The 20296-nt window shown below is 43.1% G+C and overlaps 1 protein-coding gene across 1 annotated transcript in view; it reads left to right on the top strand.

Moving 5' to 3' along the window:
- Positions 1-15054, top strand: part of UGT8 (UDP glycosyltransferase 8) — a 35477-nt gene extending 20423 nt beyond the window's left edge. The window contains exons 3-6 of the mRNA XM_014887930.2: positions 8734-8876; positions 10342-10418; positions 11535-11754; positions 12727-15054. Coding sequence (XP_014743416.2) covers positions 8734-8876; positions 10342-10418; positions 11535-11754; positions 12727-13090 — 804 coding nt within the window. The 3' untranslated portion in view covers positions 13091-15054. The remainder of the gene's footprint in view (positions 1-8733; positions 8877-10341; positions 10419-11534; positions 11755-12726) is intronic.
- The last annotated feature ends 5242 nt before the right edge of the window (positions 15055-20296 follow it).

Here is a 20296-nt window from a genome sequence, read left to right as displayed (position 1 = left end):
CAGTCCTAAAACTTGGCTGCTCCAGTAGGACTGAGTTGGTGAACCATGTCTGTTCTGCTGCATTTTAAATTTGGGAAGAAATGTGACTCAGCATCTGTCTGTTTAGCACAAGACACAGGAAAAAAGGCTGCAGGGCTGATTTTGGAGCTTGAAGTGTCTCCAGTTGAACTTGTGAGGAAGGCAGGTCCTCCAGGTACACATGCCAGACAGAAACCTGGCATCCCATGAGCTGACAAAGGAGCACCAAACCTTCAGCAAGCCTGTGCTCTCCATCAAAAAGCATTTTACATTTACTTGGCTCGTGGATTACAGTCTGGGGTGGTTGTTTGTTGAGTTCATGCAGCTTTTTGTATTGGGAGTGGAAAACAGAAATTCCAGACCTTAGATGTTGCATAGGTCAGATGGTGAAATCAGGAAGCTAAAAGCAGGAGCAGTTACTTGGCTATTTTTATTCATACAGAAAAAAAAATCAAAACCCCAACACTTTAATAAGCTACTACTGTAAACAGGCTTTGTGGTTTTGAATATTCTGATTTATCATGTTCATATGGGACTACACAAACTAACAAGATTTAGTCATTTTGGTAACATGCAGTGATTTAACTGTTTCCTCCAAATTTTGAGGAATGACCTCTATAGAGGACAAATAAAGAATCAGTGCTTTTCCCATATTTCTCCCATTTATAACATAAAAGAGGAGATTAAAATAAATTCCTAAGGGCATTCTTTTTTTCCTGGGTGTATGGGACACCCTTGAGTTTTGGTACCATATTCCTATAATTTGGGTAGTTGGGATCTTTAATCAAGACAGCTTTTCAGATTTCTTAGTTGTTTCAAGGTAAGGTGGATAATTTGTTTATGGCTAATACTTTGCTTTGGGGGATAAGGTGTCTCTAGCAGGGGCTTTGTGAGGAGAAATCTTGTTGAGCATTCCCAGGCTGTTCACAGGGGGAATTCTGCAGGCAGCGTGTTCTGCTGCTCACCCTGACCAAGGGGAGTCTGGGTGAAGGATGTGGGTCTTACACAGGCTCACAAGCCAGTTCATCTTGGGTTTTTCAAAGAAATGGTGGTGACTGATGGCTTCCTTATAGAAATATAAAAATATATATATATGGGTATTATCTATGTATATGTACACTTTACTTGTGTTGTTAAATCTGGAAAGAAAAAAGACAAGGCAGGAGGTAAACCTCAGGAAGACAAGCTCTTGTATCTTAAGAGGAAAAGGAAGAAGTTCCAGTTATTAAAGGATTTAAAGCTGCAGGTTAAGATTCTATCTCTTACCATCCACAGAGCACCAGTGTCATACTAGAACAATGACAGACATTTCCTACCTAAATGAGATTATCGTGTGGATTTACAGGTGGGCTGTAGGTCACTCTCCACAAGACAGAGGTCTGTACTTAAAATTTCACTTCTTGTCAATTTTATTCTGAACTGTGTTATCAGCAATTTAATGTGACTTTATGCTCTGTAAACAGAGTAAGTAAAAATAGTCTCTGTTCTTAATACTGTTATCTCTTCACTCCTGTAGAGATTTTTGCTCCATATGGAGAGGGGTGGTGAAACCTTGGTTTGCATTGCCATTTGATAATCATCAACTTTTCTGTGCGCGCTTGCAAGTTCATGCTTAGGAAGGTGGGTTTTTGGGTATTTTTTAACAGAATGTTGCCTGTGGGATAATGCCAGCAAGGTTTTTAATTGGAGCCCCGGGTCTGAGGATCCTCTGCTGCACCCGCTCCTGTCTGCAGTGATTTTCATAACCTCTCCTGAAGGGCAAGCACCTCATTTTCCACTCCTCCCATTCATTTGGAAGGCAAGGTTGCTTTCCCAGGGTGCTTGCCAGAGGTCTGGTGAGTAATGGATTTTTGCATCAGGGAAGTCCTTGCGAGGCACTTTGCTGGTTGACCTCTAGCTGTGAGTAGAGCATGTTCCTGGAGCTGCACTGGAGACTCCTGCAGCTCCAGAGGGGGCTCAGGTACAGGAGCAGATACTTGGGGGGCTGCATATCCTCGTTCTGCTTTGGAGTGGGAATTTTGTTACTTTTTCAAGTTAAATAGACTTAAACTCTGTCCCTGGCAGATGCTAAATGGGAAAAGGCAGTAAAGGACAACGATAAGAAAATAGAACGTTTTATGCACTGAAAAGCTTAGTAAGATTTTAAAGACCAATTTATACCTTGTGTATTTTGGAGAAAGCAAATACAGCGTATATGTATATAAACAGCAAATAATTAGAAATGTGAAAGGAAAGGGTTGTCTGTATTTCAATAGGGCTGGATTTGTCTCATATTGATAAACTTAACAACACTGTTAGATTCATGTGGTGACTGTATTTAGTACTTCTTGGGGTTCTGTTGGGAAACAGTTCAGCTCTTAAGAGTTTGTTGCCCAACTGGTAGTGAGTTTTTCTTCTTAGCCAGCAAGAAAGCAGGGATTTGAATCCCTGAGTATCCTCTAATAGGCACGAGGTATTGTTGTTGGTGTTAGCTTACTCTGTGCCGATGTGAATTAAAAAATATGAAAAAATGGTGCCAGTATTAACTGCATGTGTTTTTTGTACGGTAGACTTCATAAAGGCCAGAGAAGAGAAGAAATAACTTGTTACTAATGCAGAGGGCGATGGGGGCTCGGGAGGCTCCTGTCCTCATTGGGAGCTGCGTGTCTGCTCTTAATTGAACACAGAACTTAATTAAGATGACGTGGAAAGGAGCAAGTCCTGCTCAAATGGGAGAATGGCTTTAAGCTGGTGGCCATGGTTTTGCGAAGGCAGGAGTTCAGGCAGTGGGAAATAACCTTGGCAGGGTGAGCAAGGCACCGGGCGATGCGGAGCCAGCAGGAGCAGCTGTGGCTGTGGAGTCGGGGAGGCTGGCTCCATCCTCTGCCTCGTGCCCTCGGTGTTCACTGCTGTGTGCTGTGTCCTTTGCTGCTCCAAGCAAATAAAAACTCCTATTTTTGGGTCTAGACTGACTTAAAAATTCATGGCGAGTAAATAGAAACAGCTTACTTTGCCCGGAGTGATAGTTTGAGTTTGCTGTGGAATTGTGGGGTTTTTATAACTTTGAGGTTGTGTGATATGATCCTGTTTGTTTTGTGATAATCAAGGGCACCTGTATGACCTTAGGCCACCTGTTTGGATATGTTGTGTTAGAAAAAGCTGAAATAAAAATGTATTAATACAGAACTTTAATTAGAACACATCTGAGAAGTGCTGATCAAATGAGGATGGCGGAAAAGTTGGAACACTCAGAAAAATGGTCTTTATACCTTTCTGTAGATTCATCAGTCAGCATCTCCTTTCTGAAGATGGCTTAATGGGGCTTCTTATTTTGAAATAGATCTGGTTTTGTCTGCTCTAAGCAGCATTTTGTAGGAAAAGTTGCATGGGATGCCTGTGCTGAGCCTTGGGGAAAGGGTGGTTTGCAACCATATCCGAAGAACAGGCGTTTGTGCTATTGCACATTTGAATGGAGCAGCTGAACAGGGGAAGCTTCGGATATTGCACCCGGTTATGTTTGTATTTGTGCACTTTGTTTATCTGAAACAAAGCTCAGTATTAGGCACCACTGGTTACTGCCAGCTGGGCCCTCACTCCCTGCTCACAGCTGTGTGTTCAGCACCGGGCCTGCAGAGAATGGCTAATTAGAAAACCAGGCAGAACAAAGCCCACACAGTGGGGCTGGCACAATAGCATTCCTGTCTCACATTGGTCAAAAGATGGATTTTTATTTCTTTATTCCTCCCCCCTCGCTCCTATAGTACAGCACAGATCAATAAGTGCTTCTTCTCCCTATGCAAGCACAGAGTCCTGTACTATTTCTCCCAAAGGACATGCATTTGCACAGAACTTCTATGGAAACAAGCAGAGACTTGGCAGGATTGGGCACAGTGCTCTAAGTAGAGGTCCAAAAGTTTTTTTATGCTTTAGTATGCATTTTTAATTATTTTAAAAATGACTTCTATGAAAATTTTAATTTCTGTAGGCATTAGGTGATATTTGCATTATTTACTTTTTTAAAACCCTTGAAGTGAAAATTTGGTTATAATGTGTGTGTATTAGGTGATCGCTTATTATGAATATGTACAAAACTGTAACTGGATGAAACGTAAAATTTAGGTGGAAAATGGAGTTCACAGTTAAGTTCAGAATGTGTATGTGCTGTATGGGACTTGGCAGGCCTACACTTAGGATGGGCATGATGTACACAAACTGTGTTCTGATTCCTGAGTTGCTATTGGAAGTTTTGCTGTAAAGTTCATTGGGGTTTGGGGGTTATAATTTTTTACGGTTTCTTTGCTCATTTGGAAGGGAAAAGCCAGATCCCTGTTTCTAAGTCACTGCTAAGTTTGTCAAGTCGGCAATGTAGCATCAACAAGGCTATGTTGTCTCTTGGACTTAGAAAGAAAAGCCCTTGCCTCTGTTTAAAGAAAACCTGAAAATTACTCAGATAAATCTAGAGAGAGAGAGGGTTAGATGTTTTCTTCCAGTCACTGTAAGAGCCATTTAAAGAAGTGCATGTCCTGATGATGTGTACTTTAAGTTTGAATTAACTTCTCAGTTCTGTGCTCAGGTGTAGTTTGAAACAGAGTTTGAGGAAGGCTCAAAGCAGCTCATCATGTAACAACTCCCTCCCCCGATTTTTTTTTTTTTTTTCCCCGTAGGTTAGACCTCCAAAATGGTCATTACTTTTTGTGTTGAAAGCAAATCATCCTGACTTTACAGGAAACCTGAAAATCCTTTACAGTGGGCAAAAGGAGGTCGCAGTGCTGCAAGCCAGGAGCTGTGAAGTGCTGCCGGATCAGGGAATGCTGATTTTAATGAGGGCAGCTCTAATGACTCATCCTGACTCAGTGCCTTTTCATACAGGGCGTAATTAGATCGCCGGGGCAGAATGTGCTGGAGGTCAAAAGTGTAAGTGGATTTAAGGGGAAAAAAGGGTGTAAGTTCATGGGGGATGAACTTGGGTTTTTTTTATGTTCATTGAGGCTGCTGTAGGGGATGTTAGGGCTAATATGGCCCTAGAGAGTGGAAAGGTAGGAAGGTGACTGAAGGCTGCTGAAATTGTAGGCAGACAGTGTTGTTCTGTGGCATTAGTGTGTGCTTTTCCAGTGTTCAGCTTCTGTGAGCATTGCTCCCAGCTTCTCTTTTGTGAACACTAGGAGTGTACATGGACGAATTCAATGACATACACAGCCATAGTCGTGGTGCTGCTAAAGTATTCAGTCCCTTTCAGAGATGTGCCAAGAGCACAGCCTGCTCTTCATCTTCTGTGGGTGTCACAGCTACACCTTGTATACTACACAAGGAACAGGCAAAATACAAGAAAATAACGTGGCTTTGTGCCATGGCCTGGCTGATTGTACCAGAGTATTGAGATGTGTCTCAAAACCAAAGACCTGGGAATGCCACTCACTTGGATTCAGTTTCACTTCATCTTCTATTTAGAAATTTTGTGCTAAAAAGCTGTTACAGAAATTATTATAATAAATTTAAGGAACCTGAGAGTAGTGTACTCATCCAGATCACAAACTCGGGCAACTCTAAGAGGATGCAGTGTAAGTTCTCTGTTTTCCATTGCCTAATTTTTACCCGGCTCCCTGCGTTTGTAGTGATCCCATTGAATCCAGGCTGTGTTATGCCAGCAGTGGCACAGATGTTTGGTGGAAGAACCCTTGTCCTGACAAGTCTGTAGCTGATTCTCTGCAGCCCATGCACAGTAGTGGTGTCCAGCACCCCTCTGGGGAAGCAGATTGGAAAGGGGCTGCAGGCCAGAGGGCAGGTAAGGGATTATTCTTGCTAACAGCACTATGTAAATAAATAAAAAAAATATATAATAAATTAATAAAATCTGGGGTAAGCAAGAACCTTTCAGTTCATGTCACAATACAGCAAGCTGAGATGAACTGAGTCTTCCTGAGGTTGGCGCTGGGCAGTTTTGACCCTGAAGAATTAATTACATTCTTCCTAATTTAGCATTTTAAAAGAAGCTCAAAGGACATCATCTGGTTCCTCTGCTTCTGCGTTGGCCAGATATCATCCAGCTCTGGCCTTGATATTAAGGTTCTGTTGATACAAACTATTTCATTTATTTTCCAGGGTTTTTTAAAAATGTAATCCCATTTAATATGACGAACAAATCCCATGCTTTTAGCCTGATGGTAGGATCTTGTCTTGCCTGTCAAGATTTTAAATGCACCTTTGTCCATGTTATGTTCCACTGCAGCAATGGGATTACCTTCAAAGGGAAGGATTTTACACAGGCTTGGCTATGAAACCACCATAACAAAATGCTGAAATGTGTAGGTGATGTAGTAAAGTTCTTTCTTAAAAAATTATTATTCCTCTATGTAAAATTCTAAGTACTTAGCAGCTATTTTTTATTATACATGCAGATTTTTTTGTATACTCTTTTAGAAATTCCATTACAGATAAATATTTATACCTCCTCAATGCTTCTATAATGAAGTAGAGTTGTTACTGTGTGAATACATCTGATCTGTGAAGCCTCCAGAATTTCTCATTAAACACAGAGGAGCAGGGGCATTGGGAGCCAGTTTTCAGCTAGAACAGGCTCATCTCCAGCAGCACAAGTCATGTGTCTGGCCAAGGAGAGGTAGGCACAGGTAGGACCTTCTGATGCCAGGATGATCCAGGATTGTTCTCCCTTGCTTTCCAGGGATCAAACTGAGGCTGCATAGACCCTTCCATGGATATTCCTCTATGAAAATGCAAGTGATATGTGCTATTTATCCTGTTTCCCCACTTATTCCACACGAGTTTCCAGACACCTGGTATTTCTGGGTGCATGCTATTGAGCTCTGTATAAGTACTCTATGTCCTCTTTATTTAGACTTTCCCTCTGGTCTGAGGGGCCTGGCATTGTCAAAAGCCAAACCAATTATGGCTACAATGAATAAAGCAGGAAGCACCTTGAACTTTCTGATGCCAAGTCCCTTGTTCTGTTTTGGGTTTCCAAACCCCATCCCTGCAAGCTCAAGCAGTGCCTGGGTATTCCACCCGTCCCTGTTTCTGACTCAAATGTGCTACCCTTTTTTTTGTTTATATCTTTATTTTCCTGCCACCTTTTCTGGCTTCCTGCTCATCAGCATGTGTCATGCTTGGGTTTGGAGAAAGTGGTGCTGGAACATGCTTTCCCAAGCCTGTCTTTCTGGGTCTCAGGAGATTGTTCCAGGCAGGACTCTGAAGAGTCTGGAATTGGTTTTCTTGAAGCCCAGGTGATGCTGCTATCATCTGCCACGTTGGCTCAGTATCCTGGTCTCCATGTCATGGTCACTGCAGGCAAGGCTGCCCTGACCTTTGCATCCCCAGCTCTGCCATGTTGGTATGTTTGAGAGCCAGCACCAATACCTTGTTGGTGGCTTCCTGAGCACCTGTGTCAGGGAGGTGTCATCAAGAGGGCAGTCTGGAAACCTCCAGGAATCTGCTCCCTCAGCTGGGTGAGTGCCCTGTCAAGACCAGGGCCTGTGAATACTGGGCTTTGCAGAATAGTTTGTCCTAGAGCCCACAACAAGTTTCTTTCTCTTTAGCTTTAAACAGCTGATGGGAAAGACTTCAAGATGTAACTAGTTGAAGCACTACAGTGACTATAATGTAATGACATTTGCAGTATGCCCTAGGTCCTGAAGGAAAATTCAAGGACGAGCTTTTAATAAATCACAAAACCGCTTGGAAACTTTGGTGTCACAAGTTCAGCCCCTAATAAATGATTCAGCTTTGAGGCAGGTCAGAGCCACTTCCCCTCCTTTGCCTTCTCCCTCTCCCTTCACATGAATAAAAAAAGGGAAAGAGCACACTGGAAAAGAACGAACTGAGGATTTTAAGGAAAATGGCATTTTTTTGGCTTTATAGCAGAAAGCAGTGCACAACCCCCAGTGCCATGTGTTGGGTTTTGTGCTCGGATAGGATAGCACAGGGTTACTCCGTTACTGTCTGCCCTCCTATTTATTACCAGGACAAGAGGCACATTGTGAGCACGGCTCTTCATTTTTCTTTGCTCATTTCCTATTGCTGCACTGGTTTTGAGCAGGCTTGTGCTTAAACTTGACAGGAGCAGAAATAAACCATATCCTGTGAAACAGAAGATATTTTTCTGACTGATATGTCAGTGGTAGGATTTTTTTGGTTTATTTCCACTGCTAACATTTGTGTTAGCTAAAACACAGGATTTCCATCTATGCTTTAAGAGGTAAAGAAAGTAGAAACTGACAGTCTCTTTAGAAGCTACGACTTCTTTCAAGTTGTGCTTATTCTTACTATATAAATGAAAGCAAAGCAAGGCTTTTGAGGCACTCTCACTTTGCTAGAGGCTGGAAATGACACAGCTGAGTTCTCAGCTTCATTCACACGTCTCCTGTCCAGGGCTTCCAAGGTGATACTAGGAGATGGATCTCTTTGTTTTGCTGAGTTAAAATGCAGCCTGCTAACTTGGAATGTGTGTGAACTGATCAGGTAAGGAGGGACAAGTTGTCTTAAGGTGCTGGTGGTTAATACTGAAGCTAAAACAAACACGGAAGGGTTTTGCTGTTGGTGGCCTCTGCCCTGGATTCAGAATCGTGAGCCATTGTTCTCAGCGACTCCCAGAGTGTTCAGGATTTGTGAAACTTGGCTTCTGAAGCCACAAAGGCACCAACGACTGCTCTTTGTGAGCCGTGTTTGCTTTCTGTTGCTGTGCTTTGCCTGTGCAGTGTTGAGCGTGACCTTTGTGCTCCGCAGGATCTGCAGGCGTGGGTGAGCGGCGCTCACGAGCACGGCTTTGTCCTCGTCTCCTTCGGCGCTGGAGTCAAGTACCTGTCGGAAGACATCGCCAATAAGCTGGCACACGCCCTGGCAAGGCTGCCCCAGAGGGTTATCTGGAGGTGAGGGCGGTGCCGGAGGGACTCGGGGTGGTTTGGGGCATGCTTGTGTCCCACTGGAGTTGTGGAAGCTGGAATTGAGACATGGAATGGCACAGAGGATGTGATGCTCCTGAAGAACACTTGGCATGAAATCATTGCAATATCCTGGTGACAAGGAGAAGAAGGGATTGTTGTGGCAGGGCAAGGTGTGGGTTTATATCCTTGGAAGGATTGCGGGCAGTGAAAACAAGCTGAGATTATAACATTTGGGATACTCTGCCACTGCTTTTGATGAAGGAACTACCCCAGGGCTCAAAAATGCATCTTGATGATGAAAAGCCTTCTTTTTCTGCCTTTTACCCCTCACTTTATTAGGCCCCTCTTCCTCTCTTATGTGTAAACACAGGGTTTCTTTATTCATTTTCCCATTTGCTTGATCTTCAGTGAGAAATGGAAGGAAGAGAAATTTTCAGGAGTCAGAATCAGTAAGAAACATTCTCAGTTCTAAAAACATCTTGAGTGGTGCTCACAAATCCCTGTAAAAATCCAAAAACCGTTGAGTCAGCTCTGCCTTGCGTCAAGCTTTGCTGATATAATTTGGTGGAGTTCATGTGAATCATTTTTTTTGCAGATAAGCACTGTCTTACACCTCATGTGGGTGTCTCACAACCCTGCCACACTCTTGGAGTTGTATTAACAGTTTTGGTGGCCTGTTCCCCACAATATTTGAGGGGAAGTCCTCGCTGCTGTGTGTAGTTCAAGGATCAAATCCCACTAATGAACAGGAAAAATGGGAATTTTTCAGGCTGTGGCACAGCATCTGTGGTAGTAAAGGTAACATCAGTTTCTGTTTGGAGTAGAGCCACTGTTTCCTTATGAATCCCACAACACTGCTTGGTTTCTAATTAATAATGCAAATTTATCTTACTGCTTTTCTTCTATCCTTTTACTGTGTTTTCCCTGGAATGTTTCTTTAGGAAGCATCCCCTTGTTTTGTAGTAAATAAATTGGGAGGACTTTTCTTGATTAATGCCAACCCAACAATTTCATTAAAAGCCTTCTACTAAAATTTGGGTATTTATGTATCAATCAAATGGAACTTGGTGTTTTTTGGGCATTTGGGGTTTGGTTTTGTTCCTCAGATCATGGACCTGTATGCTGGACAGAAAAGTGGTGGGTACTGCTGGGCAGTCTTAATATCATGATGCTAAATCAAAGGATTCTTGTAGTTTATGCCCTTCTGGTTAGGAAGAACAAACCAGTAACATAATTAGTTGCTTTTATTTAACTTAGCATAAATAATAAAGGCTTTTTTCAACATAAAGTACAGGCCAGTTGCAAAAATGTATGTCATGCTTACTTGGGCATGTGTACCTGATTCTTTCTGAAGTTGCAGTTCCAGTCCTCTCTAATGAACAAAACATCTCAATCCTGTAGCAGTTAATTTGGAGGGTTTGATAACTGTTTCTATTTGTTACTGGTTTAGGTTTTCAGGAAACAAACCAAGGAATCTAGGCAACAATACCAAGCTGATCGAATGGTTACCACAAAATGACCTCCTTGGTGAGTATCTGTTTCCATTATTTATTGCTTATTCTCACTTGAGTTCAGTTTGTTCTTTGAGAAATTCTCTACTGAATTAGCAGTTATTGTCAAGCCAGGATAATTTCTCTCATGGCAGTCATGGAGCAAGAATATTAAATTAGGATCTGAAGAGAGAATTGAGCACCTCTCTGTTTAAAATTTTCTTTCCCTAATACCAATTTCATATTTTCCTTAAGTCCAAATACTGTTCAAGGAGGAGTCATGAAACTGAGCATCAGAATCAGTTTTAGGGATCTGTAAATGCTGTTTTATCAATACAACAAAGCTCTACCAGAACCCGGGCACGTGTTGCAAGCTGATAAGCTTTCGGTTTAACCCAAGTGCCTCAGGGGGGAAAGCAAACTTGGGGTTTTGTTTTTCTTTTTCTTCTCTGTCAAAGGGTACCTGAGCCTCTTGCCAAATCTGAGAGGCCACAGAATATTTGACTGTTTCTGGGATATCTGGATGTTCTTGTGTTCCCAAGACAGCTCCAATGGGAGCTGATGAGTGCATTGAGCATCAAGGTGTGAGCGGGAAAATTTCCTGTAACTGGGTGGTTAGGCAGTGACTCCTGAAGCAGGTGGTTTGGTTTTGGTTACAGGGTTGCTCTGAGGCAGGCTGCTTTTTCCATCACACGAGGCTGTTCTGTGATTGTCAAGTCTTGCTAACCTCAAGTAAGGCATGTGAAGCTTTAGGAAGAGTGTGACAACAGTTGTCCTGCCATTAAACAAGTTACAGTCCATACAAAACTGTGCTCCCCCTGGCTCACCTGTACTGCTGAACCTGCTGGAGTCACCACCTGCAGCCACTCAGGAGTAGGCAATGCATATTCTTTATCCATTAATCTCATACACAGGAGAGTTTTCTTTGCTTTGGCTGCTGTCTCTCTGTGTATAAGGAAATGATTCAATGCATGAGGAATTTCGGCAGAATGGGTTTAGGTAGAAGTTCAGGACAAGCTGCAGTAATTTTTACCTGCCCAAGTTGCAGCCATGGAAATGTAGTGATAAATTTGTTGTACCCAGGTGCTTCAATACCTTAATATAAAGGAGATGGAAGTGCATTTTGTAACCTTTGTGCCTCTTGTGGTTCCAGGTCACTCTAACATCAAAGCTTTCCTCAGTCATGGAGGCTTGAACAGCATTTTTGAAACCATGTACCACGGGGTCCCAGTGGTGGGCATTCCCCTCTTTGGAGACCATTATGATACCATGACCCGTGTGCAGGCCAAAGGGATGGGAATCCTGCTCAACTGGAAGACCATGACTGAGGGGGAACTGTATGAAGCTCTAGTAAAAGTTATTAATGACCCCAGGTATGGAATGAGCAATGGTTTGTTTGTGAATATGCATATGAAACCTTTTGTGCAGTGTTAAACCTGTGTTTGGTTATTTGTGTGCACAGTTGAGGCAAGTCTGGGTGTTTGTCCTGTTTCCCAAGATTACCCAACAGCTGAGGTTTGTGTGTGGGTGCTGGGCTCGTTGCTCAGCACCGAAATTCAATTGTCTCACTTGCTCTTTGTAGCAGTTGCCATGTGGAGGGCACAGAGGTTATGGAAACAAACCTATCCTGACTTAGTCTGTGTTGCAGACCAAGGTCCCTCTGTGTCTGTCTTGATGACTCCACATGAGCAGTCTGGCTGTGGTGCTGTCTGCAGGGCCTGGAGCAAGATACACGTGCATGGTTTGGGTCGTAGCTAAAATGGGGAGGTATTCAGCAAGGGTGATTCTAAGTTGTGTGATTTTTTTTTTTTTTTTTTAATTATTTAAAAACTCGTGTTTAATGTCTTATTTTCCTGTTCTGGCTCGTAATACCTCTCATATCCAGATTAATAGTAGTGAGAGGTTAGCTGGCAGTCTATTGTGTTGGGCTAACCCTAGTTTTGGTGTGTGATGCTGTTGATGCTTGTTGATTTCATGGGAGCTGTGTCTTTCTGGGAAAGGAGATTGCAGTCAGGAGCAAGCAGCAGAGAGGGGGAATGTTGATACTGACCTTGATAACATCAGTTGCATCACATTCCCCTTGTGCAATTATCCTTGGTGTAAATGCAACTCCTGTGTAAATAACCTGTCAGCCCTGCAGACAGGAGAGGAAGATTTTGACAGGATCAGCTGCCGGGGTGAAAAACCAAAAGTTTTGGGTGAAACTCGGGGCCCGGGTGGAAATGGTTTATTGCAAAACCAACCTTGGGTTTCTCGCTGTTCTGCATTTCTCTGGTGATGCAGTTGCACAATGGCACGAGATGACAGCTTTTCCTTTCTCCCTTGTGTGCTCTCCTCCCCCCCAGCTACCGGCAGCGGGCGCAGAGGCTGTCGGAGATCCACAAGGACCAGCCCGGACACCCGGTGAACCGGACTGTGTACTGGATCAATTACATCCTGCGCCACAACGGAGCCCAGCATCTGCGTGCCGCTGTTTACAGCATCTCCCTCTTTCAGTATTTCCTACTGGATATTGCCTTGGTCCTCCTCGTGGGTGCTGCCTTACTTTACTATGTTTTGGCCAGGATGGCCAAGTTAATCTGCAAGCAGAGCAAACACCTCTGGTCCAATGACAAACATAGCGCTGTTAATGGACACTACCAGAACGGCATCCCCAATGGCAAGTATAGAAGAAATGGCCACATTAAGCATGAAAAAAAGGTGAAATGAGCCAACAGCCCCATGTAAAGTAGTAATGAATCAGATCAGTAATCGAATTTTATCGCTGTAACTTAGTCTAACAACTACTTAAAACCTCAATAAGCAGTTCTAACACTCCCCTTCAGTATGTAATATTATGTGACAAAATTCTGTGGAACTAAGAGAAGTCTTTAAAAAAAAAAAAGGCAAGCACAACCTAAAAAGGAAAATATTTTATTCTTAATACTGATGCAGAGAGGTTATTTTGGCACTGAAGTTTTTAGAAGCCTTAATTCTCTAAAGTTCTATACAATGTCCATATTTATGAATTTTCAGCTTTTAAAAGCTCAGTGTGTGTGTCCCAAATGAGGAGAGGTTTCCTTTTATTTGCAGAGGTGTTCTCCTTTTATTTTTGTATTATTTTAATGTCTCCATCCTTTTAGCTGAGAGAACTCTCTAGTGCTAGTTCTGTGTTTCCTTTGTGGAAGGTTCAACCTGTTGAATGCTGTTTAAAACACAAATTATTTCCCCCAGTCTTTTTTGCGAGAAATAGCAAGTTATGGACTGAGAACACAGACGTTAAAAAATAAAAAAAGAAATAATCTTAATGAGCACTGAAGAAAAATGGCAAAAAATATGTACTCGTTTTACTGATAAAGCTGCATGACTCTTCTGCTCGCTACCAGTACTTTGGAGAAAAGGGTTCTGAGCAAGTCTACAGTGTGTCCTAACTTTTAACTGAGACAAAATTTTATTTGTTGCCTTTCTCTGCATACAGAATTTATGCCACGAAAATATTAGGGAGTCTTATTTCAGATCCAAATGCGGCTGTGTGGGAAGTAGATTTGCATAATTAAGAAAAATACATGAAACAACAGCAGCAAAAACAAACAACTCATAAAAACCTAGCCCTCTGCTTAGTGCAGGAGGCTTTGTAATGGCCCAGAGCTGTGCAGACTCGAACCACTCCATGGGGTTTGTTTCAAGGGAACAGCCCCAACACAGCGCTCCCCCCGCGCCCCCGGAGTTGAATGTCTTTCCTGTTAATTCTCATTAAGTTCTTTCTGAATCGCAATGTTGTAGATGTTCTCTTTCAATGGTTGTATCTGGAAAAAAAAACAAAAAAACCGAGAAATATTACCTTCTATTAGTCTGGGCCACGCAATCCATGTTCCGCGTAGTTGCCAATGGGAATTCCGTGCCGCGGGCGGTGTCCAGCCGTCCTGCCCGGGGCTGGTGGGTGTGTGGGGCGAGGCCTGGCCACCTGGAGGCTGTGCAGAGGTGGCCCCGTGTCCCCCTGCCTCCAACAATCTCCTTCAATCATTGTCGCCGACACGGGACGCTGGCGGTGGTGTGTGCTCCGAGGGCCGGCCGTGGAATCATTGCTGCCCTGCTGAACCAAAGTTGGCAACTATGAAGTTTTATTTCCATGTCATTCTGTTTACTTGGAATTTGCACTACACACGTTGTGAGTGTACGCTTTATTTATTTGTAGTTGGAGGTGCCGTGGCTGCAAGAGAAAGGAGGGAGGGAGGGAGGCCCGTTTTGCCTTGTGTCGCTCACTAACATGGGAGGAGTTGGGATGATGACGGTGCTGAGCTCATCTTCATACACAGTGATGCAATATTTCATCACCATTCCATCAGGAGCCTCGGTCCTACAGCAATAAATAACAGTGCAGATGTGTTTCTAATACGCAGGGCAGCTACTCGTGCTGCTCTCTGAATACTTGAAGAAAAAAAAAATGGTATTATAAATATAAGCCTCTTAGCTATACCTTTTTACAATCTTGCAGCCCATGGCAACTACAGGAGCACACAGAGGCGATGAATGGTGGGATGGTGAGAAGACTTCGAGTGTATGAATGACTTGGTTTAAAATGTGGGGGTTTTTTGGCATTAAAGAAGGTACAAAAGCACTGACCGGATGATTAAGCATAATTTAATCTCCACTGTGATAAAACTTAAGCAATAAACATGGATTTAATAGAGAAATTCTGTTGTTGGGAGTATATTTTCGTTCAATTGCATGCTGGTTGTCTCAAAGTACCCACCGTGTGTGTGTGCACTTAAATGTGGATGCTTATTGGGATACACACAAGTTTTCTTCTCAGTATTAGCTCTGGTGCATGTATTGGAAATCAAAAATATTGCTGGTTTTTATAAGTGTAGATGGATTCCCTGTAGGATCTCTGAATTGAAAGACAAAAGGGTTAATTATATTTCTTAAAAGCAAGTCACATTTTTTAAAGTTGACGGACATACTGGCACAGTGGTTTCTCTTTTTCCGTTTTCCTGGGAAACTTAGCGCTTGAAAAGCAGGGCTGGAAGGTTTTTCACGGTGATCTTAGATGAGATGATGGATTTCTGGAGTAGTCTCTGGATGTGCAAACATGCTGCAATTCTTTTGCAAGAAGGGACAGTTGCTGCGGTAATTGTATTGCAGAATTCCTCATGAGGGTGATCCACCTCATCTCTAGAAATACCTGTTGTGTTTCCACTTTCTTCTAAGTTGACACACGAGCTGTTACTGTGGTTATTTCCATCCCTTCCATCCCATGGCAAGCGAGTTGTTGCTGTGTTTCGGACACAGAGTCGAGCAGTGATTGCTGTTGGTGCCCAGCCAGTGTTGAAATCAGCCAGATGGCTGAAGGGATATTTTAAAAAAGGGTTTAAAATTACATGTGTGTCTCCAGACTGCATCACAGTATCAGGACTGAGGCATTAGTCACCCCTCTGAACAATATTAGTTAGTACTCATTGGACAGAGAAGACACTTAAAAGAAACTGAGTTCATCTTCCAAGACAGTGCTCTGCCACTGATTGGAAAATACTGCAGCTGGGCCTTATTTATCCTGATGGAAATTCTACCTTTTGAGAGTTATAAACCTGATTTATTCATGGATATGTGTGTGTTTTCTCAAACAGAAGCCAGCAAATGCTGTTTCTCATTTTTCTGTAAAATGATGAAGCACACTATGCTGGGCATTCCTGGTTACTTCGTAATGAAACAAAAAGTGGATAACAAAGATTGTGTTCCTCGTATTGAGGGGATGGAAGGTTGAGCAGTGTTTAGGGCTATCTTTAGGAAATCCCTACTCTGGAATTTGCTATTAGAGCAGGGGATAGAATCATCCAGTTGTTTAGGTACATGAGCCTTATATTACTTAGGTATTAAGCAGTAGTTAAGGAAGTTAACAGATCAGGAATGCCAAACCTTCCTTGAGTTGTTACAGAGGCAGTTCAGGAATTGCTCCTTAAAAGAGCAGCGTGGGCTGGAATTGGAGGATTCAAGTGTGTCAGGCAGGATTTTGAGGGACAAACACCTGCCTTCCGTAGGTTTAGGAGTGCTGGTCTGTGGAAAACAGAAGCACTGACTTAGAATTGCATTGCATGGAGCATTAATTGCAAATGTCAGAATAATTGTATTTTAATAAAATAATGGGATCTCTGGGAGTAAGAACTGGTGGGCAATACTTACTAAGGCAAGAAACAGCATAGACTTTCACTTGTGCAGGTGAGCACCAAGGTATTTGGCAGCCAAATACTCTTAATGCAGAGAGCTGCCATAGATACTTTGATTCCAGATTAAGAGGCTGAAATAATCTCTATTTGTCATCTACTGTACTGATAGTAATGGGGACAGTGTTAATTTATAGTGCATCTCTTGATCTTATTTCTCTCATGATGTTGTTATGCAGTGATCAAATTTTACATTATTATAAATATTTTACTATGTTCCTACATATTTAAAAATCACTTAGAACAAGCTAACAGTCAAAATTTTAATTTAGTATCTACAAGTTTGATTTGTTAGGGGAAAAAAGTCCTGCCAGATCTCATAAAATGGGCAAGTTATTTTAAGGAGTGTAGCTGAATACACATATAAAGAAATATAGATAGACAGAGTTCTCTTTTATCTGTAATCTTGGATTTTGGAAAAGAAATGGGTGAATCTGGGCTTGTGAAATCACGGAGGGCTCGAGGTGACAATGAGCTGTTTCTTTCCATGTCAGGAATAATTCCATGTCCCATTCCTCCTGACAGGGTGTTGCACTAGCTGGGCTGTGCAGTGTAATACACCTGGGAGAGATAAAAGCAGCATTTCATGTGTTGGTGTGTGTGCTGGTGTTAGAAGAAAATGTTGAGTTAGAGCAGGTGCTCAAATCTAGAAGGGACAAAGGTCAGGAGGATGCTTGGCTGTAAGGGGCTGGTTGGACACGAGCCTCAGTTGGCATAGAGATGTTTGGCATCCTTTAGGGATGTCTCTGTTATTTGTGCTTCCCAAAGCTCACCTGGTTGTTTTCCAAGCTCACTGCAAAAAGATGCACTGAACTCCTGTGACATGCTGATGGGATGAAATGGTTCTCATTCTGAACACAAACAACTCTTTGCTTCTTGAAATGAAGCAGCAGATACATGATAATCTCAGATAGAGGCTTTGAGTAAATTCCCATTTTCTGCTCCTGTGAGATTTACAGCAGGGATAAGAATTTTCAGCTCCAGGAGATGCCCACTGAGAAAAACTTAGTAGAGACAGCAAATATATATGTAGAGAAAACAGAGTTCAGTAAGGAATTAACGTGTTTGCCTGTATTTCTAAGAGGTTCTATTCTGTTGTGCCCTGCTTTTTTATGCTTTTATGCATCTCTTTTTGAATGTTTCTGTATCTTCCCTTTTGGGTACATCAGCCTTCCTCAGCAATATTTTTACTGTAAGTTTCTGAGCTTGCCAGGTGTAGATTTGCTGCTTTCCCAAAGTCCCCTTGGCATTTCCCTGCCCTTCTGGTTCTGCTTTCCAGGATAACTCAGCTGGGGACCCTATGACTCTGCCAGAAGCTGTTCCAGTAGCTCCTTCCCAGTTGTGCTGCTATGGAAAGCTCCTGTGTATCCCATATATCTGCCCTGGGCTCTGTTGGCTCTTGGGTGGAGGTGGCCTCGCCCCAGGAAACCTTTCCAAGCCTAGATTTAACTTTGGTCGTTGGATTTCACTGCAGATAAGACCTTTCAGCGCTTCAAGCCTCACCCATGAGCTTCTTGATGAAAGAAAAGTTTATTTAGCTTTTCCTTTTTTGTTGTTTTTGGCTCTGCAGCCTCTGGTCTGGGACAAGGTGCAGTGCTGGGTCTTTTGGTGGTGCTGACACAAGTGTGACAAGGAGACGCATGAATTAAAATCTGTGTTACTTTTACTGGAAAAAAATGCTAGTTTGTTTTTTTAGATGAAATGATAAGAGCTTGGAGTGTGACTGATGATTGAGTACAGCAAGTGGAATAGATTTTTTTCCCTGGCTCCCATTGCTCAGGGTACTCAGGTACAAGAGCTTCATCCATTTTTTTTTAAGGACTCGTTCCCACTGGCCACCCCTCTGGCCATGACTGCAGATGGCTCCTCGTTTTTGCAGACACCTCTCCTTTTTGTGGAGCTGCAGCACAAACAAACCCGGTGAGAAGATCCAGGTGAAGAATAACCCCGGGGAATAAACCCGAGGTCATTCCCTGTTTGTCTCTTCTAGAGCAGCCTGACAACAGCAGACAGAGCAGTGAAGAAACCAGGGCTGAGGAGTGACATGCAATGACAGGCAGGACTGTGTGGCTCCATGCTGTTCCCAGAAAAGCAAACTAATCTACACCTGTGCATGACACTTGGGATTCCTGAAAGATTCGTCAGCTTCTTTAATTTTTTTCTTTGTTTTTGTGTGTTTTAAGTGGGCTTTTAGTGGATGCAAAAAGAGGAGCATCTGAAGGTAACAATAGGAAACATTCCAGTCTATCCATGGGAGCCTGATGAGATTGCTGTATGAAAGTAATTGGGGGGGTGGTGTGTATAAAAAAAAACCCCTTTAATTAAGAGGGTTCAAGTAACATTATAGGTAAAATAGCTTTTTAAAAGTAACAAATTGTCATCGCTGATCAAATAATGTAAGAGCAACTTTAGGGCAGGTTATCGTTCCTAGATCTGTGACCAATTTTCTGCTGTTATTTTCCTAGCTCATTTCTTCATCTTCAGGAAGTACCCCACAGGCCTAAACCATTTCACCAGATATCTTCTTATGGACAGTTTCTGAGCAATCCTGCTTTTCCTGGGTGTGGGAGGAAAGGTTGGGAAAGCTGGACACTTACTTGTGTCATAGGAGTCACCACACGCCCACCTGGGAGATTTCAGTGGTGAGGGCAGGGAGAAAACACAGAGGAAATTCTGGAGGGATGAGGGGGAAAGGACAAGTGTATGACCTTCTCCTTGATTTTTCTATCCTATAGCATGAGGAATTTGTGCAATCCCTCAGGAGCAAGTCATTGTCCTGCCCAAAAGGTGAACCCTGTGGCCTTCCTTTGGCCAGGCTATTTAATGGTCGTCTTCAGTGCTGGGTTGTCCCAGTCTGCTCCAGGACAAGAAGGAAGGACTATTGCCACCACTTGCTGGTAGATCTTGGGGCGTGTTCTGCGTAGAGGTGCCTCATCTCCTGCCCTTTCACATCCCTCCCTTGTGATCCCAGCTGGGATGCAGGAGGAGGCAGGTGCCCTGGGCCATGGAGCCCTCAAGGTGTGGGGATGCTGGGATGAGAGATCCCTTTTCTCACACCACGACTGGAAACATAGTCTACATCCCAGTTATGGGAGTGAGGAATAAAGGAGCTGTGTGGGGGGCAGTCAGAGGGCAGCTGTTCAGGCCAAGTTAAATTATCAGTGTTCAGGGAGGGATTTAAGCCATCTATAATTCTGGTCACTCCTTAAAGACTCATTTCTCAAGCCTTTAGCCTACAAACTCGATTTGAACTCTATTTGAGGCTGAATTACCTGAACCACCATGATCTGTGTAAAATAGAGGCCAGGCTGTAGCCCCCCTTCAATGTCCATGGACAGTGTGGGTGCCAAGGGAGAGTTCCTTCAGTCTCCCAAATCTGCACAGTTCAGAAACTTCCTGGTAGAGAACAATTGTTTCTCAGGGCTGGAGCTGTGTGAGAGCTCTGAGCAGTCCCTGCCCAGTGCAGGCCCAGGGAAAGGTATGTCAGGTGTGGTGTGAGAGATTATTATCCATGGCAAGGGACCAGTCATGCGAGCCAGTTCTCACTGACATTTTTGGGGAAGTTCACTTGAGCTGAACACCAATATTCCCATAACTACTGAAGCATTGCTGCCCCCTCGCTCTCCTCACTGCCTTTATTTGCATTTTTTTTCCTCCTAATGCTTTGCCTCACTCTGTGAGAAATACAAAGACACAACCACCTCCTAGAAAAATC

Source organism: Sturnus vulgaris, chromosome 4 (assembly GCF_052056855.1).
Source record: "Sturnus vulgaris isolate bStuVul1 chromosome 4, bStuVul1.hap1, whole genome shotgun sequence".
Taxonomy (NCBI): domain Eukaryota; kingdom Metazoa; phylum Chordata; class Aves; order Passeriformes; family Sturnidae; genus Sturnus; species Sturnus vulgaris.
This window is presented reverse-complemented; position numbering and strand designations above follow the sequence as displayed.